The 27,257-nt window shown below is 39.1% G+C and overlaps 2 protein-coding genes and 1 long non-coding RNA gene across 10 annotated transcripts in view; 2 read left to right on the forward strand and 1 right to left on the reverse strand.

Moving 5' to 3' along the window:
* Positions 1-5,380, forward strand: part of CCDC175 (coiled-coil domain containing 175) — a 74,241-nt gene extending 68,861 nt beyond the window's left edge. The window contains exons 20-21 of the mRNA XM_086320466.1: positions 4,326-4,465; positions 5,243-5,380. Coding sequence (XP_086176592.1) covers positions 4,326-4,411 — 86 coding nt within the window. The 3' untranslated portion in view covers positions 4,412-4,465; positions 5,243-5,380. The remainder of the gene's footprint in view (positions 1-4,325; positions 4,466-5,242) is intronic.
* JKAMP (JNK1/MAPK8 associated membrane protein) lies at positions 5,201-27,251 on the reverse strand. 8 transcript variants are annotated; one of them, XM_086320461.1, is made up of 8 exons: positions 27,170-27,251; positions 24,692-24,765; positions 23,995-24,149; positions 22,710-22,794; positions 14,088-14,294; positions 11,820-12,001; positions 7,046-7,122; positions 5,201-6,095 (listed from the first exon to the last, which is right to left on the reverse strand). In XM_086320461.1, the coding sequence occupies exons 2-8, from the start codon at positions 24,721-24,723 to the stop codon at positions 5,877-5,879; spliced, it is 957 nt and encodes a 318-aa protein (XP_086176587.1). In that variant the 5' UTR covers positions 24,724-24,765; positions 27,170-27,251; the 3' UTR covers positions 5,201-5,876. The 8 variants fall into 8 exon arrangements, with proteins under 8 accessions (XP_086176587.1, XP_086176586.1, XP_086176585.1 ...); XM_086320460.1 differs by having other exon boundaries at positions 24,692-24,783; XM_086320459.1 differs by lacking the exon at positions 22,710-22,794 and adding an exon at positions 25,658-25,835.
* LOC147364254 (uncharacterized) lies at positions 6,298-9,181 on the forward strand. Its single transcript, XR_015134257.1, has 2 exons — positions 6,298-6,539; positions 8,148-9,181. It is a non-coding gene; the product is annotated as an uncharacterized LOC147364254 (long non-coding RNA).
* Positions 27,252-27,257: the final 6 nt, after the last annotated feature.

Here is a 27,257-nt window from a genome sequence, read left to right on the forward strand (position 1 = left end):
AAATTAAAAGATGCTTGCTCCTTGGAAGAAAAGTTATGACCAACCTAGACAGCATATTAAAAAGCGGAGACATTGCTTTGCCAACAAAGGTCCATCTAGTCAAGGCTATGGTTTCCCCAGTAGTCATGTATGGATGTGAGAGTTGGACCATTGCTGATTCATGTCAATGTATGGCAAAAAACCATTACAATATTGTAAAGTAATTAGCCTCCAATTAAAATAAATTAATTTTTAAAAAGAAGAAGGCTGAGCACCTAAGAACTGATGCTTTCAAATTGTGATGCTGGTGAAGACTCTTGAAATTTCCTTAGACAGCAAGGAGATCAAACCTGTCAATCCTAAAGGAAATCAACCCTAATTATTCATTGAAAGGCATGAAGCTGAAGCTGAAGCTGCAATACTTTGGCCACCTGATGCAAAGAGCTGACTCATTGGAAAAGACCCTGATGCTTGAAAAGATAGAAGGCAGGAGGAGAAGGAGATTACAGAGAATGAGATGGTTGGATGGCATCACTGACTTGATGGACATGAGTTTGAGCAAGCTCCAAGAGTTGGTGATGGACAGGGAAGCCTGGTGTGCTGCAGTCCAAGGGGTTGCAAAGAGTCAGACATGACTGAATGACTGAACACCACGACCAACTAGAAAATTATATGAAATTCAAATTTCTATATGCAGAGATAAAGTTTTATTCAATCCCAGCCATGCTCATACGTTCACACATTACATTTGGCTGCATTTGTGCTACAATGACAGACACTGTGACAGGGACCCCATGACTCACCCCACCTAAAGTATTTACTGTTTAGGCGAACAGTAGATAAACAGTAGATGTTTGCCAAACTCTGTAAGGTACCTTTTCCTTTGATCACTCATGGAGTGGGTGCACTTTCTTGGCAACATGGCAAACCCTAAGGATCATATCCACTGAGACAAATAGAGAATAAGGGATGCGATGATTTCTTTCTTCTAGGCCATTCAGTGATGAACAAGCTCTGTTATATGATGCCTATTCTGGAAAAATTTAAATGTTCTCCTTTTGTGGTTGGAAATGAAAAGAATATCACTAAATTTTATAAGAAAAAAACATATATTTCTACTGAATATATTTTCAGTCAATAGATTTTTGAATGGAGGAATTTCAATGTAAAAAGCCAGTACTGTTTGCAGCCACTGAAATGTTTCTAATTGGGCATACTGATACTTGAAATTCCTCCTGTTTTTAGGGTTGCATCCACATTTCACTATTAACTCTAAACTGAATTCCAGAAGTTTACTTTTTTTTTTTACTGAAGCCTATTTTGTGCCAAGTACCATGTTAGGCTCTAGGGTTATAGTGGTCAATGAAAACAGATATAATCCCCACCAAATAGAACTCATAATCTAGCACAAAAGTCTGCAAATATTAAAGGGCCATAGTATTTCTTTAGCTTTGTCACGCATGAGGTCTCTGTAGCATCTACTCAGGTCTGCCATCATTAGCAGAATTGTGCCTGCAGTTTGCCAACTCCTGACACAGTGGGAGAACCAAGAATGTATTAAGCAAATGTGTGTAAAGTCTCATGTCATATGGATTTTACAGGTGGGGCATGAGAACCATGAGAGAACCTGAGAGGGAGAGAGACTTGACCTGGTTAAGGAATTGGGAGAGAGGTCTCTAGAGAACTGGAAATGGCGATGAGCTGTAAAGGAGGATCTCTGGATTCTCCATCTCCACTTGTTTCTGCTCCTGGAGGACTGGTACCACGTGGGCTTTGGAGGAAGGTGGACCTGGGATCAAATTTCAACTCTGCTTCTTAACACATTATTTAACCTCCATTCTTTAGTTGCTCCAAGTAGCTCAGTGGTAAAAAGAATCCGCCTGCAATGCAGGAGACACAGGTTTAATCCCTAGGTAAGGAAGATCTGGAGAAGGAAATGGCAAGCCACTTCAGTATTCTTGCCTGGGAAATCCCATGCACAGAGGAGCCTGGCAGGCTACAGTCCATGGGGTCTGAAAGAGTTGGACACAGCTTAGTGACTAAACAATGCAACAGGAGTAGTAATAAATGATGCCTCAGACACAAATTAGGCACTAATATTTCTGAAGTCTTCTTACCTCCTGAGGAGATAATAGGCCCCTTGAATTACTCTGAGCTACCGGCTCTTGGATGTTTCGTATCGAATGGCTTCTGTCACGGGTGGACTTCTAGAGAAGCCCTTGATCTCTTCCAGCTTAACAGCCCTCTCCTGCACCCTCTTCTGGACACAGTGTATCACTGCAGCCCTGCCGGGTCTGGTGTGCTCCTACAGTCACAGCACTAGCTGTATTAGCATACTGAATATCTTTGAGCCCGGCACTAGACCATGCCTGTGAGCTTAGTCATTCAGTTATGTCCCACTCTTTGAGACCCTATGGACTCCTCTGTCCATGGGATTCTCCAGGCAAGAATACTGGAGTGGGTTGCCATGCCCTCCTCCAGAAGATCTTCCCAACCCAGGGATGGAACCTGTCTCCTGCGTTGGCAGGCAGATTCTTTTACCACTGAGCCACCTGGGAAACCCACTAGAGCATGTGGCTAGTTACTAAATTGAACACGACTCGGTCCCTGACCTCAAAGCATATACATTGTGAGAAACAGACAAGTGAAGAGATGATTAGACTACAGTGGATTCTCCCAAGTCAGTAGCAATGGAGGGTAAAGAGACACGTCTGTTCTTTGGGGTGTTGAGAGTACATGGGATGTCTTCCTGAAGGAGCAGTAGATGTAGACTGGCCAGGGAACAGTAATGATGTGGCCGAGTGGAGATCTGCGGGAGGTCCTGGTTGGCAAGCATGAGGGATAGGCTTGGCAGAATGTGAAATGCCAGACTTCATCCTGAAAATTAAAATCATTACTTTTTGCTTTAATAGTCTTTCTTATAAATTAATTTTTGGTGTTTAGCCAACCTAATTAACCTGCAAAGATTACTTTTAAAGAAGTATTAAAAATAATTTTGTTTTAAAATTCAAAAAAATCCCTGAGTATTATACCATACAGTATAATTTAGATAACAGATAAACAATCTGTGTACTAATCAACTTGATATGTGCTCTACAGAAGACTTTTGTAGGCCAAGAGGTATTTTTAGATAAAAAATTTTATGCTTTATCTTTTTGTGATTGTGATCAAAAGGACTTGATATAATTATCTATGTTTTGATCTCTTAGTTCTGGAAACAAACCTGGTTATTGAAGCAGAATCAAATTTTCAGTAAGAAATACTTAAAAATGTAATTCACTCAGAAATTTTCTAAAGCTCTCTTGGAAAAATTAAGATCTGAGCTAAGAAGAGTTTAGATCTTAGTTTTCAAACAGTAGTGTCACCTAGGGGAAGTTTTGGAGAAGGCAATGGCACCCCACTCCAGTACTCTTGCCTGGAAAATCCCGTGGACGGAGGAGCCTGGTAGGCTGCAGTCCATGGGGTCGAGAAGAGTCGGACGTGACTACACGACTTCACTTTCACTTTTCCCTTTCATGCATTGGAGAAGGAAATGGCAACCCACTCCAGTGTTCTTGCCTGGAGAATCCCAGGGACAGGGGAGCCTGGTGGGCTGCCGTCTATGGGGTCGCACAGTCGGACACGACTGAAGCGACTTAGCAGCAGCAGCAGCAGGGGAAGTTTAAAATTTCCTCTGCTCAGCCAGACCAATTCACCACAAGTCTGGGGGGGTGAGACCCACGAGTAATTTTAGAATTCTCTCTAGCTGGCTCCACTGTGTAGCCAAGTATGGAAAACCATCGGTTTTAGACAAATATATTAACAGTGTAATTGTTAAATTTATCAACTGACCTAAATTAAGAAAATTTTAGCTTTTAAATTACCTGTCCGGTGATGAGCAAAGTAACTACCATACACTGCAGCAGCAAGATCTAAGACAAAACTGTGTATTTTCAATGACTTATAACAAATTAACCTGAGCAACCATAGCTACTATAAATTATCCCATCTTGTTCATAAGGAAGCAAATTAAAAATGCAAATATGTATTAAGTATTTCTGAAATCCTTTGCATTTGAGGACTTGTATTACTTGCATGATTTCTCCTTTTGCATGCACATTTTTCTGCTAGAAGAGGACATTGGAGGGGAAGATAATTATTTAAATGACTCCAAATGTAGTGAGACAAAAAGATAGCCCTGGTAATCAGTTGCATGATCCCCCAGCAGCATGCCCACCCCTCTACACCCCACCCTCTGCTCATTATACAATTGTCCAATTGAGGATTCTTGGGGCAATTTAAAGTCGTAAGTACCTAAACTTATGTAAGATACACATAGAATTTTAACATTTGATTTCTTCCTATAGAAAAGAAGAAAAAGAGTCCTGTTAAAGTAATCCGCTTCCCGGCAGTAAAATGTACTATGAAAAAAACATCAACGAAGAAAAGCTAACAAAATACTGGATACAACTGCCGTGAATTCAAAAGGTACAAAACTACAGAAAAAGTGAGTGCACGTTCTTTCATATTTTACAACTGTCAATGGGAGTCTTAAAAGTTTGAGATTTAACAACTCTCACCAAGGAGGAGAATCAGGAAATAATCTTCTAAATAATATAAACGGATAAACTAGGTCAGATTATTAAGTGCAAAAATCTTATTTTGCTTCCATGGTTGCAACCATGAGTCTCCTGAAGGCTTTAGAGCATAAAAATCACAGCACACATTACCAACCACAGGAAAACCACTGGCTTCCTAGGTGGCACTAGTGGTAAAGAACCTGCCTGCCAGTGCAGTAGACTGAGACATGGATTCCATCCTTGGGTTGGGAAGATCCCCTGGAGAAGGAAATGAAGCTCACTCCAGTATTCTTGCCTGGAGAATCCCATGGACAGAGGAGCCTGGCGGGGTGTAGTCCATAGGGTTACACCAAGCGGGACACGACTGAAGCGACTTAGCGCAGGAAAACTACGTACTGTATACACTCCTCTGGATTTTGTTAAACCTAAGAAGCCATCAATTGAGATGTCATAATGTGACAAAAATTATGTCTTGAGATTTATAAAATACGGTATGTGTGTTTATCCTTCCAAAATGAGAGAAATGAGGTATACTCTTCAAAAATGAGCAAGTATGTAAATATTCATGTTTATTCATTTAGGAAAGAGACACTAATTACTTAACATTTTGAATTATTTCCACAACTAGTGTGGCAACACAATTAAATGCCAGACATTTGAGATTTTTTTGTAATTAAGCTTTTTATTATTGTTTTTCTTTATAGGAATAGGAATAACCTGAGGATATTTTCAAGCAAATTACCTAAAAACAAAAGACCTGTTATATAAATTATGCTCTATTTTTGTAATAGATCAAAATACTGTATTGGTGAAAATAAATAGATAGCAAACATAGAAATAAAGTATGTTGTTTTTGTTATCCGACCCCACAAATACGCTTGACTTTATAATTCAGTATATTTGAAAAACAAAGTGAAACATAATAGGCATGCACAATTATGCCGATGTTAAGGACTTCAGATTATACTTAATAGATTTTCTTAATAAAAATAGGAACATCACACATTGCTAGGTACACAGAAACATGATTTTGCTCTTAAGAACAGCTAAATTGTTGCAAGAGGTAAGTGCTTCCTAATAGGCCTCCAGTGGAATATAACGGAGTGCTGTAAGTGTGTAGTGTGTTATATACATAATGGAGAATCATGGTATTTTGCATTTTCCTTGAAACCATAAATTCTGCTGAACTGAAAAAAGAAAACAAACAACAAACTCCCCAAAACATCAGATGTACTGACAATCATATTCCCTTGTATGACAGAAGAGTACTAATACATTTTTTATTTTACTTTTTTTTAAAATTAAGAACACTTCTTAGGTTTTTTTGGCATTTTACATTCAGTGTCCATTGGCTCCTTCAGAGAGTATCCGTGAAGGCTCGGTAAATTTTGCAGTGAACAAGTAAAAAAGGGCTGGTGTGGGGACCAATGCCAAAAGCGGTAAATCTTGCTCGAGTTTATCCACTCTGGAAATGGAGATGATCCCATAGGCATGGAGTAGCCAGTGGCTGAAGAGAACAATGAGTCTTTTCTTTCTGACCAGAAGATCATAGCAGTTCTATAAAATTTTGTAAAAGAAAGGAGATAGATACAGATTATTGGGCTGAATCAACTAGATAATTTATTAGTTTTAATTTGAAACATATTATTTTCACATACAATCATAACCTCAGAATCATAGGGACATAGGGAATCACCCAGTCTTGCTACTATAGTTTACAGATGAGGAAACTCAGGCCTCCTATGTTCGGCACGCCAGTGGCCACGACGAGACGGGAGCCCACATTACTAGGTTCTGGTCTACACCCCCACTCGACCCTGGAAACACTATGGCTGCTTCTGAAAAGTCTGAACTGGAAGGGAACTCCAAATTTCGTGCCTTCTTCCTGCCCTGATCCACAGCATCTGAGTCTACAGATGGGAAGCAGGCGGTATATACACCCAATTTCCAGCATTCCTAGAGTCAGCTGCCTGGATACTTAGAAGGGAGCAGAAATGACAGGTGACTACTCTGATTTCCCTTTAACCTTTAATATCACTCTATAATATACAGAAATTGGAAGGACCAAATTAAAAGTAATATCTAAATGTGCTAATAAACACACTAAAATACAATTTGCAACTTGCTAGTTAACTTTCTCTCATTAAATGGCTCATCAGCTTGGTTCTATGTAAAATAAAGAATTTATGTTTCCCTTAAAATACTGTTAATAAGGTTCAACATTTCAATAATCAAATATTTTCTATGTGGATAAATGATGTGAAATGATTTTTTTCTCTAACATGGTGGAAAGTTAAGCCTGATTAATTTCCCACGCAAATACAGTCTAGGATACAACTTTTTACAAACTGATGAGCCAAAAGCTACTGAGTGACTCTGTTTAGCCAAGGATTACTAAAGCAATCAGCTGTAACATATTGTATCATATATGCTACTGTCTATTCAATAGTCAAATTTATTTAAAAAAAAAAACAAAACTCTTTAACAAAAGAAAAAAGATATCCTACCTCTATTTCAGAAGCCGACATGTACACAGCCAGAGTAACCAAAGATAATACTAATATAATGTATGGGAAGGCATAGTCTGAAAGACAAACATTGGTATTATGCTGAAAATTAAAATTTCTGAATAAACCATCAAAAAATTCAAACAGTATAATTCTTTTCCTAGACAAAAACCTTCTCAACCAATCCTATGAGATGGAAGCCCTAATGCTCTAAGACAGGGGTCCACAAGCTTCTGTAAAGGGCCAGGTAGTGGCTTTGTGGGTCATCCAGTCTCTGTGTCAGTCACCTAACTCCACAGTGGGAAAGCAGCCAGGTCATACGTGATGAATACATGTGTCTGTGTTCAGTACAATTAACTTTATAAGTTTCTAAGTTATGACATATAACTTATTCAGACAATAAAATTCAAATTTTATCTAATTGTCACATGTCAAGAAATACTACTACTCTTTTGATCTCCCCCCACCAACACTTAAAAGATGTAAAACTACCCTTGGCCCACCTTTGAAGACTCCTGCCTTAAGGCTTCCACTGATGTAAAAAATTAACCCCTCTCCTATGCACACTAGCTATGTATCAAACTTGGGAGAACTGGGAAACTAATCACTCAATTTTTGATGTTTTGTGGTCCAGACTGGGGAACTTTAGTTGAGACAGGCTATTATATAAGGGTAATTCCACTTTAATTAAAAGGTGATATGTCAATAAGCCTCAAAGACTAAATGGATCATTCAGTGCTCTTAATGACAAACTTCTAGACATTTCCACTTCAAATATAGTACAGTAAAATAATACTTTAAATAAATTTTTTACTTTAAAATGCCACTTTTAAAATGTTTTAAACATATACAGCTCACTAAAACAAATAGACAAATTGAAAAAAATCTTGAATTATTTTTATGCAATTATTTTAAAACAATTAACTTCAGTTAGTTAGGTTGGTGCAAAAGTAATTGCAGTTTTGCATTGTTGAACTTTGCTGTTTGATATTAGAATACCTTCTTAAATAAATGTAGTTATGTTATACATCATTTAATGTGCATTTCTCACTTTTTCTTGCTAATGACTTATTACTTGCTGTGTATTTTGTATTTATTTTAGTTTATGGAAATGATGTCAGACAAAAAGCAAATTCAAGCGATTTTCTTATTTGAGTTCAAAATGGGTCATAAAGCAGCGGAGACAACTCGCAACATCAACAATGCATCTGGCCCAGGAACTGCTAACAAATGTGCAGTGCAGTGGTCAGTTCAAGGTTTGCAAAGGAGACGAGAGTCTTGAGGAGGAGGAGCATAGTGGCCAGCCATCGGAAGGTGACAACAATTGAGAGCCATCATCAAAGCTGATCCTCTTACAACTACATGAGAAGTTGCCTAAGAGCTCAGTGTCAACCATTCTATGGTTGTTTCACATTTGAAACAAACTGGAAAGGTGAAAAAGCTTGATAAGTGGGTGCCTCTTGGGCTGACTGCAAATCAAAAAAATCATTTTGAAGTGTTGTCTTCTCTTATTCTACCCAACAACAAACAATTTCTCAATCAGACTGTGACATGCAATGAAAAGTGGATTTTATACAACAACCTGCGACAATCAGCTCAGTGGCTGGACCGAGAAGCAGCTCCAAAGCACGTCCCAAAGCCAAACTTGCACCAAAAAAAGGTCATGGTCACTGTTTGGTGGTCTGCTGCCCATCTGATTCATTACAGCTTTCTGAATCCTGGTGAAACCATTCCATCTGAGAAGCATGCTCAGCAAATCGATGAGATGCACCAAAAACTGCAAGCCTGCAGCCAGCATTGGTCAATATAAAGGGCCCCGTTCTTCGTGCCAATGCCTGACCACAGGTCTGACAAACAGTGCTTCAGAAGTTTAATGAATTGGGCTACAAAAGTTTTGCCTCATCCAGCATATTCACCTGACCTCTCACCAACCACCTACCACTTCAAGCATCTCGAGAACTTTTTGCAGAGAAAATGCTTACACAACCAGGAGGCAGAAAATGCTTTCCAAGAGTTCCTTGAGTCTTGGAGCATGGATTTTTATGCTACAGAAATAAACAAACCTATTTCTTCTTGGAAAAAATATGTTGAATGTAATAGTTCCTATTTTGATTAATAAAGATGTACCTGAGCCTAGTTATAATGATTTAAAATTCATGGTCCAAAACTGCAGTTACTTTTGTACCAAACTAATAAAACTACTCATTTCTCTGTAATGCAGTAGAACCCATTTGGAACACTGTCAGAAACTGAAATATCTATACAAGCCTGATTCCAACTTACTAAATAAATGAATGACTTGTTTGACATTTAGAACCTTTTACTGCCTGAACAGGTTAGGTCCTAACCAACCATTCAAAAAAAACCCAATTAACTTATAAATAGCTAAACAATGTTACTAATGATACAAATTTAAGACCTAGTAGTAAAAAGGATAAAGAGGGAATTTCCAGCATGGCCCAAACTTTGGGGAGCAGAGGGAGGTTCTGGGCTCAAAGTAGGATTTAGAATTGTTCTTATTCTAGGGTCAAAGACAATATAAGATTTTAAGCAACTAGGTCTGAGGATAGTGCCTAAAAATCTGCATTTTAGTTCTGCAGGTGGTTCAGAGGCAGATCACACTTCAAAATGGGCTTCAATAATACTTCCAAACAAGTAAGTTTGTCACTGACATCTTCCTAATTACTCCTAGTGTCTCCTTCCCTGGACCCTGGTATCCTGAGCTACCAGAAGCCTCTTGCTGCTCTACTTTGCTCAAGCTTGCTATATTCTCTTGTCATGGACTAAATGTCTGTGTCCCCCCACATTCTTATGTTGAAATCCTAACCCTCAATGTGATGGTGTAAGTAGGTAGAGGGCCTTTGGGATGATTGGGTCATGTGGGTGAAGCTCTCAAGAATGGGATCAGTGCTCTTATAAAAAAGACCTCAGCGAACTCCCCTTTTCTGCCATGTGAGGACTCTGAGAGAAGACAGCCACTGATGAACCAAGAGACAAGTCCTCATCAGACTCCAAATCTGCTGGTGCCTTGCTCTTGGACCTCAGTCTCCAGAACTGCAAGAAGTCAGTCACTGTTGTTTGTAAGCCACCCAGTCTATGGTGTTCTTTTATAGCAGCTGGAACCAGGACACCCCTACAAACCAAAAATTATCTCTCTTTCAACATCATAAAACTGAGTTGTTATGATACCCTCTAGGACTGATCTCAGCAGACTGCATAAGTTTATAGTTAGTACACATAAACAATAACTCCTTGACCCTCCCTTGATGAATGTGCTCTGAGTGGAGGCTTGTTAACAAAATTATCTAAAGACATTCAGTGTGGGCAAAGGCATTTTTCAATATAGGCAGCTACAACCTAGGAAGCAATGCTATCTGGCAGTCTCCTTAGGTTAACTTCCCAACCTGTCCCTGCTTTCCACGACTTTCCTCTCTCCCCCATTTCACAACCAAGAAGTTCTCTACAGTAGAAGCAGCTGCTGTCCAGGACACAGGGATCTGAGGGCTGACAATTCTCACATCTTTACAGCTAGTCAGCTCTCCCAGGTTTGTCCAGTATAAATAACTACCTGTGCTCTTTTGGATATTCCATGAATACCAACCTATTTGCTTCTTCTAACATTCATGATTCATGCAATCACTAGTTACGAAGTTAGATATTTCCTTTATTGTATTCTCCTCCCAATCCCTCAACCGCTGTATTAGTTTCCCAGCTTAGTCAACTCTGTCTTTGAAATTGTTCTTCACTCCTGGTGTTTCTCTGCTAGGTCACACAGACAGGCTCGGTTTCTGGCAGTGATCTCTTAACTGATGCCCCAGGGTCTCTTCCCAGCCAATCCACCTTCCACACTGCTACCAAGTTATCTTTCTTCAATGCAAATCTAGTCATGTCACTCTTTCTCCGAAATCCTTTTAAGAGCAGGTCCCAAGAATAGCAACTTCAAATGCTTACACAGGTCAGTTAGGAGAATAAAATTATAGGTTTTCAAACACCATGCAGGCCAAAGGAAACAATATATCTGTCAAATCAGAATATGAGGGTTAAAGACCCCTAACTAGCCTCTCCCTAACTAGTTTCCTCTCCCCTTGGCCTTCCTCTCAGCTCCACCCTCACAGTACTTGCACAGTGATGTCATCTTGCCCAGTTCCTTCAGGTCAGAAGCTTGTCCTCTGCACCCTGGCAAGCTCCATACACAGATGGTATCCAACCTCCTTGCAATGTTTAATGTCACACGTTCAAAAAGCACCACTCTATGTTCTCAGCTACTTAGTATAGATTTCCTAGTAGTGCGTGAGCTCTTTAACACCAACTTTCATTCTTCTTTTGAGTCACAGATCAGTCTAAATGGTTGCTGAATACATGAATGAATGGATGCATTAAAATAAAAAAATATACTGATGATTTTTTTACTGTTTCTAAAAGTTTTTTGATAAAAAAAACTTAGAAAACTAAGACCTAACTTGATGGTAAACATCATATGATATCAAGAGTTATTTCCATCTGTAATATGTAAAAACCAGTTTTTGTGTCATTTACACTCAGATTTTAAAAAACCTTCCTATGCGGCTGTGAGCATCAAATACAAAGTATCTTCTAAACAAGTTAGTTTTGATGAAGAATGATGATGTGTTTTAGCAAAAACATATAGTATGGCTTATTTTCAAGGATGAAAACAAAACTACTTTAAAGAACAAGGTCCAATATTATACTCAGAGAAAATATTGTTTATCACATATAATAAATATATTTCATTGATGTTACCCATCAAACTTACATAAAAGGCCTCCACCAACTGCCTGAAGCACGGTTAAAATTGGGAAGAAGTAAAGTGCAGCATAAATACTTTTAAATCGATCCGACTTCCCTAACCCACAGGCAATCTTTTTTACCAGAAGAGGTCGGAGCAGCATCATTAATACCAAGCAGAATGCATAATAGATAAATACAATGGTGTATCTGGGAAATAAAATAGAAAATTGTTACATCACAAATATGTTTTAAAATGTCCTTTAATCACTGATCATTTTAAAATCAAAGATCCTGAAAAAGGTTTAAAAAGTCTACCGGTCAAATATTCAGATTGGTAAAGGGTTGGCCAGGAAGACTCTCATATATTGCTGTAAAGAGCATGCTGGTTCCCTTCTGGTAGGCAGTTTGGAAATGTGTATCAAAAATCGTAAAATGTTTATATCTTTAATCCAGAAAGTTTACTTGTAGAAATTAATCAAAGGGAAACAATCAGATATACACAAAAACCCAATGAACAAGCATTTTTACTGAATCACATGATAAAGAAAACCCAGGCAGAAAATATTCAACAATAGGAAAGTGGTTAAATTTTAGAATATATTTATGCTGGACTACTATGCAGACATTAAAAATCCAATTATGAAAGAAACGTTAACAACAAAACTGTGCCTCATACATTAAATGACAACAGATTATAAATGGCATGTGAATAATATAACTTTAACACTCTTAAAAAAATACATACATACATACAGAAATGCAACTGGTCAGTTGCATTTTTAGCAGTGATCATCTTAAGGAATGGAAGAAGACACTTTTAGCAGTGATCATCTTAAGGAAATGGAATTATAGATTTTTTTATCTGGGCTATGCTTTTTCTGTTTTCCAAATGTCCTATAATGTAATTTTTAAAAATCACAAAAAAAGTTGTAAAAGATACTCTATTAGCAGATTATAGTTTCTAGCTCTTTATGTTGAATAATGGAATTTCTGTACATATATTTCTAACTTTCTTTTCATGAGGATTTAAAATTATTTTTACTAACTTACACTCAAACCCTCTCCTGTGCAGAGGAAAGTTGAGGGAAGCACAAGAGTTGTCCCAAATTACTGACCCCATGCCTGTTCACACAGCTCAGTGACCGAGGACCCCTGCGCTCTCATGACGCTTTCAGGCCCAGCCCTGTACCGTACTGCATTATTTCAAGCCTGACCTCTTGGAGGATGAGTTTTTTTCTCTTGTTAGGCCTCCTCCTATCAACAGCAAAACAAAGTAAAATCTGTCTATTCCTTAAGAGCTCCAAAAAGTCTATTATTTTAATCAGTTTATATGTATAAATTATATATCTGACTGTCTCTATATATAATTTTATATATATAAGGAATAAATAATTTACAGGACTTAAAAGGTAGGCAGGCAGTTAGAAAAGGTTCTCATATCTCTATATCTGGATCTTATTTTTAGATCTCATTTTTTGAAAATTATCTTTTTACATACGTGCATTTTTTTGGACACTTAGTACTACTAAGATTTGCACAAAAAGGTCTGCTTTGTTCAGCATATTACATAATGGTAAATTTCTATAATTATAAGAATATAAATACCAGACTCTTCTATTGTACCTTTACTGAGAAAAACACATCAAAATGAACACCAACAATTCACAGAAATTCTAAAAATGTAGTCTGAGATAGTATTATACAAAATCTGATTAATTTGATATTAAAAAAAAAACATTCTGGTGAAAGTTACATGTATTTGGGGGGGTGGGGAGAAAGAACATTAACCCAAGTACTCTAATAATAATGCCAGCTACTTGGAAGTGCTTCCTATAGGTAAGGCACACTTATTTAATCCTCATGGTCACCTTACAGGCCATTGTTCTTCCCATTTTTACCAATGGGAAGGTCGAGGTTACAAGAGGTTCTTAACATGTTCAAATTAACAGCTAACAGGCTTGGGATTCAAACTCCACAGCCCATATTATTTCCTATAAGTCAGATATTGCTTCTCTGTTCTATATCAAAAAGGTTTTCCTTATAACCCTTTTTAAGAAACATATAGTTTATTTTAGAAGTGCTTAGATACTTCAACATCAACACTAAAATACTTTCACTTCTATTATACTAAGATGTACTTCTATTTCCTCTTATCAGACTATCACTTTAGAAAAGAAAATAATTTATGTTTATCTTCCCTAGTGCCTAGAAGCCATTTCACAAGGCTCAATCTGCTGAAATGAATGAAATCTACAATCACGATTTAAAAAAAATGATCTTAATAAATACTTACAATGGGTAGACAGCTTCATGAGTGCAGTGCACTGTGGTCACGTAGTCTGGACTTGGGTTGTAAAGCATGGTGTACCAATCAGAAAGCATCAGTACTCGACAGGAACGGATATGAAGCACACCAACTGGCTCGCTCACAAGTAAGGTGACGAGAGCTGCCACAGTGCATTCGAACAACGCAGTAATGTGCTGGAAAAGGGCACTGGAACTGAGAAAACAAAGGAAGGACGATCACCAGAGAATTCTCAGCGTGTAACTGGCTTTTAATAAAACCTCTTTAGGCTTCAAAATACGGATTCTAAAAAAAAGTTGTAACTGATCAATCCTGAAACAAAAAAATCTTCTACAAGGTAAGAAAAGCAAAGAACATACAAAAACTACATGGGAAGAATTTAACCTTGTTTACTAAAAAGGGATAAATACTTATCCCAGATAACAATGTGCCTATATTGTCTAAATGTGTAGAAGAGCAGAAATTGGATCTACTTTTATATTCGATATCTCTCCAAACTATTAAAAATGTCTTAAGTTATCTATGCATCATTTTAAATTATTTTAAACATTAAAAGTACATAAAAGATTATATGTAGTATACATTAATTAAAAATATAATAAACATTGTAAGCTCATCACCTAACCCAATAACTAGAACATTAACTTATATCTACCTGTTCCTCCCCATTTCATATTTCTGTCTCTCCCCTAGAAATAACCATTATATTAAATTGCCTTAATCAGTTTTGCTGAAGAGTTTTTATTCCATCTGTATTTATACTTCAAAATCACTATTTAGTTTTGCTTATTTTTCAACACGATAAAGAGATAGAACCTTTCTCAGATGTTTTTTCCACTCAGACAGAACTACATTTCTAAGATTCATTTATAGCCCTGCTTATAGCTGAAGTTCAGTCCTGCTCATTGCTTTATAATATTCTACTTGTGATTTTTCTATTATTTGTCTATCCTGCTTTGTTAGTTAAGTGTGTTACAAATGTCTTCCTATCAGTTTATGGGTTGAATTGTCATTTTTCTTTGTGATGTCTTTTTATGAACAAATGTTCTGAATTTTAATATAGTTGGCTTTATCAAATTTTAAATTTCTGGTTAACAGATTCTCACTCTAAGAAAAATATTATCTTGTATTTTCTTCTAAAAGTTTTAAGGTTTTGCTTTTCATGTTTCGATCTTTCATACATTTAGAAGAGATTTCTGTGTATAAGTTAATATTTTAACTTATAAGAGATTTCTGTGTTTAAGTTAGAATGTAACTTTAGCTTTTCCCATGTGAATATCCAACTGTCCAGGAGCAGCATTTTATTGAAGAGTTAACTCTTTTCCCCTCATTAAGCTGCCATGCCACCCCTGCCATAAGAAGTTCCCTATATAACCAGTCTGCTTTTAGGTTCTCCGTTTCATTCCTGGGGTTCACTTATCTATCCCTGAGACAACAGAATGATAGTAATTTCCTGATATTACATATATTCTTCTACTTTTTCAGTGGTTTTGGGCCTTTGAACTTCGATATAAATTATAGAACTAGCTTGTCAAGTTCTACTATATAAATCCAATGTAGCTTAGCTACCTTGGTCTTGGCTACCTCACAGAACTGTGATTCTATAAATGAAATATAAGGAAGGAACTGATTTTGTATACTTATAGCCAGCCTCTTAAACTCTCATCATTTATAATATCTAGTCTATAGATGCTTTTGAGTTTTCTCCTTGAACAATGTTTCAGTTATCTACCACTGCATAGCAAACTACTCTAAAACTTAATGGCTTAAATTGAAGAAAGTAGGGAAAACCACTAGATCATTCAGGTATGACCTAAATCAAATCCCTTATGATTACACAGTGGAAGTGAGAAACAGATTTAAGAGCCTATATCTGATAGATAGAGTGCCTGATGAACTATGGACGGAGGTTCATGACGTTGTACAGGAGACAGGGATCAAGAACATCCCCATGGAAAAGAAATGCAAAGAAGCAAAATGGTTGTCTGGGGAGGCCTTACAAATAACTGTGAAAAGAAGAGAAGCAAAAAGCAAAGGAGAAAAGGAAAGATATAAGCATCTGAATGCAGAGTTCCAAAGAATAGCAAGAAGAGATAAGAAAGCCTTCCTCAGGGATCAATGCAAAGAAATAGAGGAAAACAGCAGAATGGGAAAGACTAGCGATCTCTTCAAGAAAATTAGAGATACCAAGGGTACATTTCATGCAAAGATGGGCTCGATAAAGGACAGAAATGGTATGGACCTAACAGAAGCAGAAGATATTAAGAAGAGGTGGCAAGAATACACAGAAGAACTGTACAAAAAAGATCTTCACGACCCAGATAATCACGATGGTGTGATCACTGACCTAGAGCCAGACATCCTAGAATGTGAAAACAAGTGGGCCTTAGAAAGCATCACTACGAACAAAGCTAGTGGAGGTGATGGAATTCCCGTTGAGCTACTTCAAATCCTGAAAGATGATGCTGTGAAAGTGCTGCACTCAATATGCCAACAAATTTGGAAAACTCAGCAGTGGCCACAGGACTGGAATAGGTCAGTTTTCATTCCAATCCCAAAGAAAGGCAATGCCAAAGAATGCTCAAACTACTGCACAACTGCACTCATCTCACATGCTAGTAAAGTCATGCTCAAGATTCTCCAAGCCAGGCTTCAGCAATACGTGAACCATGAACTTCCTGATGTTCAAGCTGGTTTTAGAAAAGGCAGAGGAATCAGAGATCAAATTGCCAACATCTGCTGGATCATGGAAAAAGCAAGAGAGTTCCAGAAAAACATCTACTTCTGCTTTATCGACTATGCCAAAGCCTTTGACTGTGTGGATCACAATAAACTGTGGGAAATTCTGAAAGAGATGGGAATACCAGAACACCTGATCTGCCTCTTGAGAAATCTGTATGCAGGTCAGGAAGCAACAGTTAGAACTGGACATGGAACAGACTGGTTCCAAATTGGAAAAGGGGTACATCAAGGCTCTATATTGTCTCCCTGCTTATTTAACTTATATGCAGAGTACATCATGAGAAACGCTGGACTGGAAGAAACACAAGCTGGAATCAAGATTGCTGGGAGAAATATCAATAGCCTCAGATATGCAGATGACACCACCCTTATGGCAGAAAGTGAAGAGGAACTCAAAAGCCTCTTGATGAAAGTGAAAGTGGAGAGTGAAAAAGTTGGCTTAAAGCTCAACATTCAGAAAACGAAGATCTGGTCCCATCACTTCATGGGAAATAGATGGGGAAAGAGTGGAAACAGTGTCAGACTTTATTTTGGGGGGCTCCAAAATCACTGCAGATGGTGACTGCAGCCATGAAATTAAAAGACACTCCTTGAAAGGAAAGTTATGACCAACCTAGATAGCATATTCAAAAGCAGAGACATTACTTTGCCAACAAAGGTCTGTCTAGTCAAGGCTATGGTTTTTCCTGTGGTCATGTATGGATGTGAGAGTTGGACTGTGAAGAAGGCTGAGCGCCGAAGAATTGATGCTTTTGAACTGTGGTGTTGGAGAAGACTCCTGAGAGTCCCTTGGACTGTAAGGAGATCCAACCAGTCCATTCTGAAGGAGATCAGCCCTGGGATTTCTTTGGAAGGAATGATGCTAAAGCTGAAACTCCAGTACTTTGGCCACCTCATGGGAAGAATTGACTCATTGGAAAAGACTCTGATGTTGGGAGGGATTGGGGGCAGGAGGAGAAGGGGATGACAGAGGATGAGATGGCTGGATGGCATCACTGACTCGATGGACGTGAGTCTGAGTGAACTCCGAGAGTTGGTGATGGACAGGGAGGTCTGGTGTGCTGCAATTCATGGGGTCGCAGAGAGTTGGACACGACTGAGCGACTGAACTGAACTGAACTGATTCTGTGGTTTGACTGGGCTCAACTGAAATAATGAAAAGCAAGTTCACAGAATTTTTCCTAGGAATCAAAACACATTCCAAGCAGAATAAATAAAAAGAAATTCACACCAATACACATAATACTTAAGCTTCAGAACACCAAAGATAAAAGAGCTGCTGGTGAGCAGCGCCCATGTGCTGACAGCTGACAGCCAGCACCTATTCTACCAGGAGTTACTAACTTTGCACACCACAGCCGAGTCCAGCCTCGAGATGAGTGCATCCCAACTCAACATCATGTGGAACAGAAAGAAAGGACTACCCAGCTACTGTTGGAAATTAGCCTTAGGCAACCCAACCCTACTGCGTGCTGTGGCTCCAGCTCAGGGTGGGTTTGCTTATTTTCTGAAAGAGAAGAGTTCTCAAAGATCCACCCCACCCCACCCCACTCCTGTGAGACCAGCAGTGTCTTCCATAGCAGCCGCAAGGTATTCCAGACTTTAGGTATTCCACGCAGGAAGATCACCGAAGCTCCTAATGAGCCCAAGGTGTTGGAAGCAGAACTCCTAAGCCGTTTTACACAGATGAAGACCGAGTACGTAAATAAATGTGTACACTTTCATATTATAGAACCCAATCTTTTGCTTCTTTATAGAATTCATATTTTTGGAGGCAAAATCCAACCCTTATTAATTCTTGACATGACTTTAGTAACGTTCTTACTGGCTTTCTACTCATCATCAGATCAGATCAGATCAGTCGCTCAGTCGTGTCCGACTCTTTGCGACCCCATTAATCGCAGCACACCAGGCCTCCCTGTCCATCACCAACTCCCGGAGTTCACTCAGACTCACGTCCATCGAGTCAGTGATGCCATCCAGCCATCTCATCCTCTGTCGTCCCCTTCTCCTCCTGCCCCCAATCCCTCCCAGCATCAGAGTCTTTTTCAATGAGTCAACTCTTCGCATGAGGTGGCCAAAGTACTGGAGTTTCAGCTTTAGCATCATTCCTCCCAAAGAAATCCCAGGGCTGATCTCCTTCAGAATGGACTGGTTGGATCTCTTTGAGAGAGAGAGATCCAAGGGACTCTCAGGAGTCTTCTCCAACACCAGTTCAAAAGCATCAATTCTTTGGCACTCAGCCTTCTTCACAGTCCGACTCTCACATCCATACATGACCACAGGAAAAACCATAGCCTTGACTAGATGAACCTTTGTTGGCAAAGTAATGTCTCTGCTTTTGAATATGCTATCTAGGTTGGTCATAACTTTGCTTCCAAGGAGTAAGCGTCTTGTAATTTCATAGCTGCAGTCACCATCTGCAGTGATTTTGGAGCCCCCCAAAATAAAGTCTGACACTGTTTCCACTCTTTCCCCATCTATTTCCCATGAAGTGATGGGACCGGATGCCATGATCTTCGTTTTCTGAATGTTGAGCTTTAAGCCAACTTTTTCACTCTCCTCTTTCACTTTCATCAAGAGGCTTTTGAGTTCCTCTTCACTTTCTGCCACAAGGGTGGTGTCATCTGCATTTCTGAGGTTATTGATATTTCTCCCAGCAATCGTGATTCCAGCTTGTGTTTCTTCCAGTCCAGCGTTTCTCATGATGTACTCTGCATATAAGTTAAGTGAACAGGGTGACAATATACAGCCTTGACGAACTCCTTTTCCTATTTGGAACCAGTCTGTTGTTCCGTGTCCAGTTCTAACTGTTGCTTCCTGACTTGCATACAGATTTCTCAAGAGGCAGATCAGGTGGTCTGGTATTCCCATCTCTTTCAGAATTTTCCACAGTTTATTGTGAACCACGCAGTCAAAGGCGTTGGCATAGTCAACAAAGCAGAAATAGATGTTTTTCTGGAACTCTCTTGCTTTTTCCATGATCCAGCGGATGTTGGCAATTTGATCTCTGGTTCCTCTGCCTTTTCTAAAACCAGCTTGAACATCAGGAAGTTCATGGTTCACATATTGCTGAAGCCTGGCTTGGAGAATCTTGAGCATGACTTTACTAGCATGTGAGATGAGTGCAGTTGTGCAGTAGTTTGAGCATTCTTTGGCATTGCCTTTCTTTGGGATTGGAATGAAAACTGACCTATTCCAGTCCTGTGGCCACTGCTGAGTTTTCCAAATTTGTTGGCATATTGAGTGCAGCACTTTCACAGCATCATCTTTCAGGATTTGAAGTAGCTCAACGGGAATTCCATCACCTCCACTAGCTTTGTTCGTAGTGATGCTTTCTAAGGCCCACTTGTTTTCACATTCTAGGATGTCTGGCTCTAGGTCAGTGATCACACCATCGTGATTATCTGGGTCGTGAAGATCTTTTTTGTACAGTTCTTCTGTGTATTCTTGCCATCTCTTCTTAATATCTTCTACTCATCATACTCTCTTTCAATCCATCTTCAGTCAACTATGTAATCTTTTACAAAATGGAATCTGCTTCTAAAACTCCCCTTATTAATCTTCTTCGGTGAGTCCCATCTGCCTTTCAGGAAAAATACTTCCTGCCAGCCTTATCTCCCATACTACCTGGCCTTACAAAGCTGCTTGTTTCCTCACTGCTTCACTCATGGGCATGTGCCGTGCTCCACCTCAAAACACATGTCACCCACCTGGCAAATGGTGTATCCTTTAAGATCAGATCTGGGGTTATCCCAGGTCCTAGGAATATTTCCTAAGACTCTCCCAGCCCCGGATCTCTTTATATCTTGGTCTTATTCAGTCCCTATTTCTCAAAGCACCCTCAGCTCTCATTTCTTGGTTATCCTGTGCTCTCTCTTGGCTCTAGATTTTTGCACGTTTTTCCTGCTGATAAACTCTCCCTTCAATTTCTCTCAAAAACGACTCATTTTTCAAAGTTCAGTTTAAAATCAGTTTTTTCTCCTGTGACATCACCCTATTCCCTCTCTAAGATAGCCTTAAAACTATGCACATGCCTCTACCCGAGACCCTCACAAACTCTGTGACGGTTTGCTTACCTCATCCACTGGGCTGTGAGCATCCACACTAGTCAGTTCTGAATCCCACAGCCTAGTACAGCGCCTGGCACACTGCAAACATCCCTAAAGACTGTTGCATGGATACATTTGGAAAACAAATTACAAAAGAAGCACAACTTCTGGCTTCATTACAAAAAAATATGCATTTTCTGCCTATCTCTGCCCTGGCCTTAAAGAAAAACAAATTTAACACTAAACTCTGGGAAAAGCAAACAGGCCAGAAAGGGAAGTTTTGATTAGTGTCTAGCCTATGTTTTTGAACTGTGGTGCTGGAAAAGACTCTTCAGAGTTCCTTGGACAGCAAGGAAATCAAACCAGTCAATCCTAAAGGAAATCAGTCCTGAATATTCATTGGAAGGACTGATGCTGAAGCTGAGCTCCAATACTTTGGCCACCTGATGCAAAGAATGGACTCACTGGAAAAGACCCTGATGCTGGGAAAGACTGAAGGCAGAAGAAGTGGATGACAGATGATGAGATGGTTGGATGGTATCACCAACTCAATGGACATGAGTTTGAGCAAGCTGCGGGAGTTGGTGATGGACAGGGAAGCCTGGCGTGCTGCAATCCATGGGGTCGCAAAAGAATCAGACACAACTGAGCGACTGAACTGAACTATGCATCTCAGTGGGCACTAGGACTCCCAAGGAGATAAGAACTGACCCTGGAGTATAAAATAATATTACACTTCTGATATATAAAACACATATATACATACACTATATAAATCAATAAACAGTATATCTGTGATACTAAAATTTCATGGGGTAGTTGACTCATTGGAAAAGACCCTGATGCTGGGAGAGATTGGGGGCAGGAGGAGAAGGGAACAACAGAGGATGAGATGCCTGGATGGCATCACCAACTCAATGCTCGTGAGTTTGGGTGAACTCTGAGAGTTGGTGATGGACAGGGAGGCCTGGCGTGCTGTGATTCATGGGGTTGCAAAGAGTCGGACACGACTGAGTGACTGAACTGAACTGAGGTGAAATTAGGGGGAAAAAGTATCTTAAAAAGCTCTTTACGGAGGAAAGAATGAAAAAATTTGAGAAACATGAGTCTAGCCTAAGACAGGTAGGCCCCTGCTTCCTTGATTCTAAGTACAATGTCTCAGGAAAACATAAGAGATGGCCCTTGTATTTCTTGCTACCAACTTCTTAGGTAAAACATAGATATGCAAACTCCTTTTTAAGCCCACCTCCGTTCCTGTCTAAGCACTGATCATATCTCGGCTTTATCCCCAAGCCAAAGTTCTACCTTCTGCTCTAACATTCTCTCAAACCGTATCTGATGTTTTAGTTCAAATGTATTTGGTGAGGTACATTCATTAACCCCACCTCTTCTCCATTCCAAGCTATAAAGTTCCAAATGAGCAATTATTTAACTTGAGCTCTGTTAATCACATTTCTTTTCTCAGCCTCATCTCTCATCATTCTACAACAGAAACTAAAAGTAGGATGAGAGCTGCTTTAAAAAAAATTTAATGGCTTCTTTTCTGAAAAATAATGAATGCTTTTCCAATGTAAATAATCAATGTGGACTTATCTGGTAGGTCCAGAAAAGTACTGATTCTACTTCCATCTGACCATCCTCTCTGCTTCCATTCCTATCACTGGAGTCTAGCCATCACTACTTTTTGGACAACAGCTTTCTAGTATGTCTCACCTCTAATCTGCCCTCCACAGAAGTTGTCTTCTTAAAACATATACCCAAGATACTCTTTTTCCAAACAAAAGCCTTCACCAATAAATCATTCATTGGCAAGTACCTAGTATCTATCATGTGCCAGCAACTATGCTGGTCTCTGGAGAGTCCATAGATAACAATGGCGACGACCACTGCCCTCATGGAGCCTATAATCAGGGGTGGGAGAGAACATGAAATGAGGAGGCAAACATAACTGCAAATTGTGTTGAGTGCTAAACACAAAGCAACAACAACAAAATAACAGTGCTTTTAAAAAAGAAAAATAATGAGGCCAGGCCTACTTTAGATTGGGCCAGTGAAGGCTTCTCTAAGGAGGCGTGATTTAAACTGAGATTGCAAGGGGGAAAGCTGCTAGGTCAAAAGGTGCAGGGAGAAGAGAGTATTTCAGGCAGAGAAGAGTTTGGGGAAAGGGACAGGACCTAAAGCAGGAAAGATGCTGAGATGTTAAGAGGAACCAACAGTCAGGATGGCTGAAATGTACTACGGTAGAGTTTGGTTCCTCACTCCCAGTGCAGTAAGGTTCACATCATTACCAAGGACTTTCACGTTCTGGCCTCGGCCCCGTTCTCAGCCTCCTTTTTTACTACCTTTCTCTCATGTGCTATCCACACTTTGAACACCCAACTACTCCCATTCCCACCATAAGAGATCACATGTTTCATACTTCTATGCCAGTGTTCACACTGTTGCCTCTGCCTGAAATGTTCCTTTTTTGATGTGTTTCAGGTGACACCAGGCACGATTTCATCTCTTCCATTCTCTGTGACTCCAGACCATTTAGTTTATAAAGCTTTTATACACTTTTTGATTCTATACTTTCAAGACTGGTATGTATTATAAGGAGTTGTGTATGTATTTGTCTTCTCTATAAGATTAGGGCTATCAACCACATCAATTATTTTTGTATCTCTTCTTCTGATCTTCTAAACATCAAACACAATGCTCAGTAAGTTTTTGTGGATTTTACTATAAGTTTTCATAATTAGGTTGCAGCCATAACACTTAAACTACAGTATTAAACTGCAAAGATTTTTGTTTTAGAACAATAAACAGTTTGTAATCACAGCCAATTCTTTGCAAAAAACCAATAAAGATAATTAAGAAATAAAAATTAAATAAAATATTCCTCCAGCTTCACTCAGAGTAAAACAAAGGACATTTCCCTTAATATTTACTGAGGCATGCTCTAGCAGTTTGCTGGCCACAGTCAAAAGTAATCAGAAGATAAAAGAAAAACAAGCCTGCCACTTGTAAAATAACAGAGGTATAATTACTTGATAAGGTCTTCTAAATGACAACTATTCCAACATCAGTGCATTCAGATACATTTAGAGAACAGTGCTAACCTCTTTTTCCCTGAGTACCATTCAATGAAGAACCAATGTAAAACAAGAGGAAGCATAGCCATAAAGCCAAGATAGAGCCAATCATAAAGTTCTGGAGACTCTGTGCAAGGCTGACAGTATTTCTGTGCATTTGTTCTCTGCCCTCTTGGACACACCTACAATATATAAGAACAGTATTTTATGTACAGATATTATTTTAGAACATTAACACCCTCCCAAAATTGTTCACTAAGATGTCACATTTCAGTGTAAACATCTGTTTACATGTGCGTCTTTTAAAGATAAAAGAGAAAACATAAATAAAATTTTAAAAGTTTAAATTGTATTTGTTATACCTGCATAATAGTTACTAAAAATAGTTGACTAAGTTACATGAAAATCTAGTCATTAACACCATATAAAAACTGCAGAGTAATGCTCTGGAGTTGTAATGTTAAATTTTTGTCCAAGTCACTTTTCTATATTAATAAAAAGTAATTAGAAATTATTAAATTATCCATTAAAAAATACTTAGTAACTGTGACTGTCACAAAGATGTATTATAGACAATATGACAACACAAATGAGAATTTTATCAATGCCTCCATATTCTTTTTTAGGTTGAAATACACTGAAGAAAAAAGTTATTCTACATGTCCCAATATTTCAGAAGCAAACAGATTTTACAAATGAAATAACATACAAAGTTAAGACTTACCCCACATTCTCCATATATTTCAGTTGAGCCATTTTTAAATAACAGGGTCTTCCCACAATAAAGTCCAAGGCATGCTGGTTGAATATCGACAGCTTTTTAAAAACAAATGCCAGTATAGTAACATCTTTTGTGATTATAAAAAATTAGGTAATAACAGCTGAAACAGTTGGCAGAAATTATCTCAACACAGTTTCAAGGAAAAAAATATGTATTAGACAGAAGTCTTGATGCCTGTATTTAGTTCTCCTTTTACACTGTGACACTACTGAAGGTTACATGGAACCTTGTTGCTAATGCTGTTCCTTAAGATCAAGGTCGACAGCCAGGCAGACTCTGCCCAGGACTCAAAGCCCAGCCTGGAATGTCTCCAATGGCTCCAGCCAGTCACTCACCCTGACTGGATGGTCTAGACTTTTGAATTTCCCTTTTTTTTTTTTTGAAACTAGAGGATTAATAGAGGATTTCTGCCCGGAAAGAACATTAAGTCATGCCTTAAAACACATGAAAATTATCATCACCTCCCTTCATGAAAGAACACATTTTACTGCCAGAAAAGCAGAAAGGACACAATTTCAGAATAAAAAGACTTTAAGGTAAATAAATTCACTTTATAAGAAGCCTAGTAAGTTATCCTAACTTTGGTCATTTTTGTAGAGGACAGGTGAAAATTTCATCAAGGCTATCAATGGGCTTCTGACCAGTACTTAGGAAGCACTGCCTTAGAATCAACCCTCTGATCTTAAGCCTTAGACAACATACAAAGCAGCTCTTCTTAACCAAAAACTCAGGGCTGATTGCCTTTGACCTCACCTACAGGGAAAAGTTATCATCAAAGGAATTTTTTTCATCAGTGACATCTGATTCCCTTCAATCACTGATATGTTCACTCAGTAAACATGCATTAAGTGTGATTCCACTGGTGAGAGACCCGGATGGATCCACAGGGGAACACGATAGAGGCCATACCCTCAAAGAATCCACACCCTACTGTGAAATAAGTCCTGGTCAAACGTGAATTTGGGAAATTAAGCTTTTCCTGAAAAATCATTTCCCAAATTCTTCATGAATTCACAATCTAGAGACTGCCTGATCCACAATACTTTCTTCTTTCAAATTGGAGTAGACCCTCTTCTTTCTCCTTGTGCTGTTGAGAAAAATAGAAATAGCACAGACTAAAATGCCTCAAGTTTAATATGTTCACCTTTGTCAAATTTCTGACTTAAAAAAAAAAACAAAACCCATGGCTTCTTTACTTTGGCATTAAAAATTTTTTTCACTATCACAGTCACTTGTTTTCATTTATTTATGTATTTATATTTATTTATTATTTTTGGCTGCCCCGGGTCTTCGCTGCTGCTCTCTGGCTTGCCGCCAGCTTCTTCCTCGTTGCCGCCTCTCCTTGCCAAGCACTGGGCTCTAGAGCCCTGGCTCAGTAGTTGCGGTGCAGGGGCTTAGTTGCTCTGGGGCATGTAGGATATTCTCAGACCAGGGACTGAACCCCTGTGGCCTGAATTGGCTGGCAGATTCTTAACCACTGGACCACTAGGAAAGCTCAGCACTTATTTTTAAATCAACTGTAATCACAAACTAATAGACGAAAATTAATAGACCAAAGCGAGTTGTTTCAGATTTTTTGAGAACGCAGAAGTTAAAAAATTGGAAACTTCTTCTATACCAATTTTGCATCTAACAGCTGCTTAATAAATACATCTGACTGTAAATAATCCACAATTTCAGAAAACCAAAGACCTGAAAATCAGCAATGATAAATTGAAAACAAAAGCTTATTGTTTAGTCGCGCAGTCGTTTCCGACTGTTTTGCGACCCCAAAGACTGTAACCTGCCAGGATCCTCTGTCCATGGGATTGCCCAGACAAGAATACTGGGGTGGGTTGCCATTTCCTTCTCCAATAAGCAAAAGCTTACTGTCCACTAAGGAAAAAAAAACAAGCAAACAACCCTAGCTCCCACTGTCCGCTCACTTTCCCCTTTTATTTCCTATAGTAAAGGAGATCTGAATTTTTAACTGTTTTGCAACCGTCATGGTCCTTTGGGAACGGCCCCCAAAACTTACGTTTGATGCTGAAGCAAGACACAACAGTAAAGCAGCATTAATTTCTGCTTTCTTTACTGTTTTCCTGCACTTAACGCCTGCCCTTTAAATTGTCAAGTTAACCCTCAGGAATATTAAACAAAGGGACTGAAAAAAGGAATTGAGGTGACATTTTGAATAAACAAAGGCCTGGCCTTTCCCGCGTACGCAGCCGGCCTTCTCTTTGCAGTCGGTTCCCCAGTTCGGTTTGCCTGGGGCAGAGACTATCCCCATCCCACCTCGGTCCGGCCAAAACGCGTGGGAACAAAGGACAAGGACTCGCCGCTATCCGGAGGCCACCCGCTGGAGCCAAGCGCAGAGCTGGCAGCGTAGGGTAGAAGCAGGGACTAAGATAAACGCTTCCCAGGACCTTGGCGACCACTCACCCATCAGCAGCTTGTAGGTTTCCTTGGAGAGACTCGCAGATTAGCAGACCAAGCCACGGCGCCCGGACATCCGGGCCAAAGCGCCCTG

This window comes from Bos grunniens, chromosome 10 (genome assembly GCF_055505025.1).
Source record: "Bos grunniens cultivar Pamir isolate PY7600 chromosome 10, Bosgru_T2T1.0, whole genome shotgun sequence".
NCBI classification, from domain to species: domain Eukaryota; kingdom Metazoa; phylum Chordata; class Mammalia; order Artiodactyla; family Bovidae; genus Bos; species Bos grunniens.

What these genes read in the sequence shown, in the direction of transcription:
- JKAMP (XM_086320458.1), bottom strand. Translation starts at nt 25,739, where the DNA reads ATGATTTTTCAGGAAAAGCTTAATTTCCCAAATTCACGTTTGACCAGG. An exon ending in AGGGTGTGGATTCTTTGAGG is followed by an intron (nt 24,784 to 25,657) that starts GTATGGCCTCTA and finishes GTTTTTAAAAAG; the next exon opens with CTGTCGATATTCAACCAGCA. An exon ending in TGGTACTCAGGGAAAAAGAG is followed by an intron (nt 14,295 to 23,994) that starts GTTAGCACTGTT and finishes TTGTTTTCTCAG; the next exon opens with TTCCAGTGCCCTTTTCCAGC.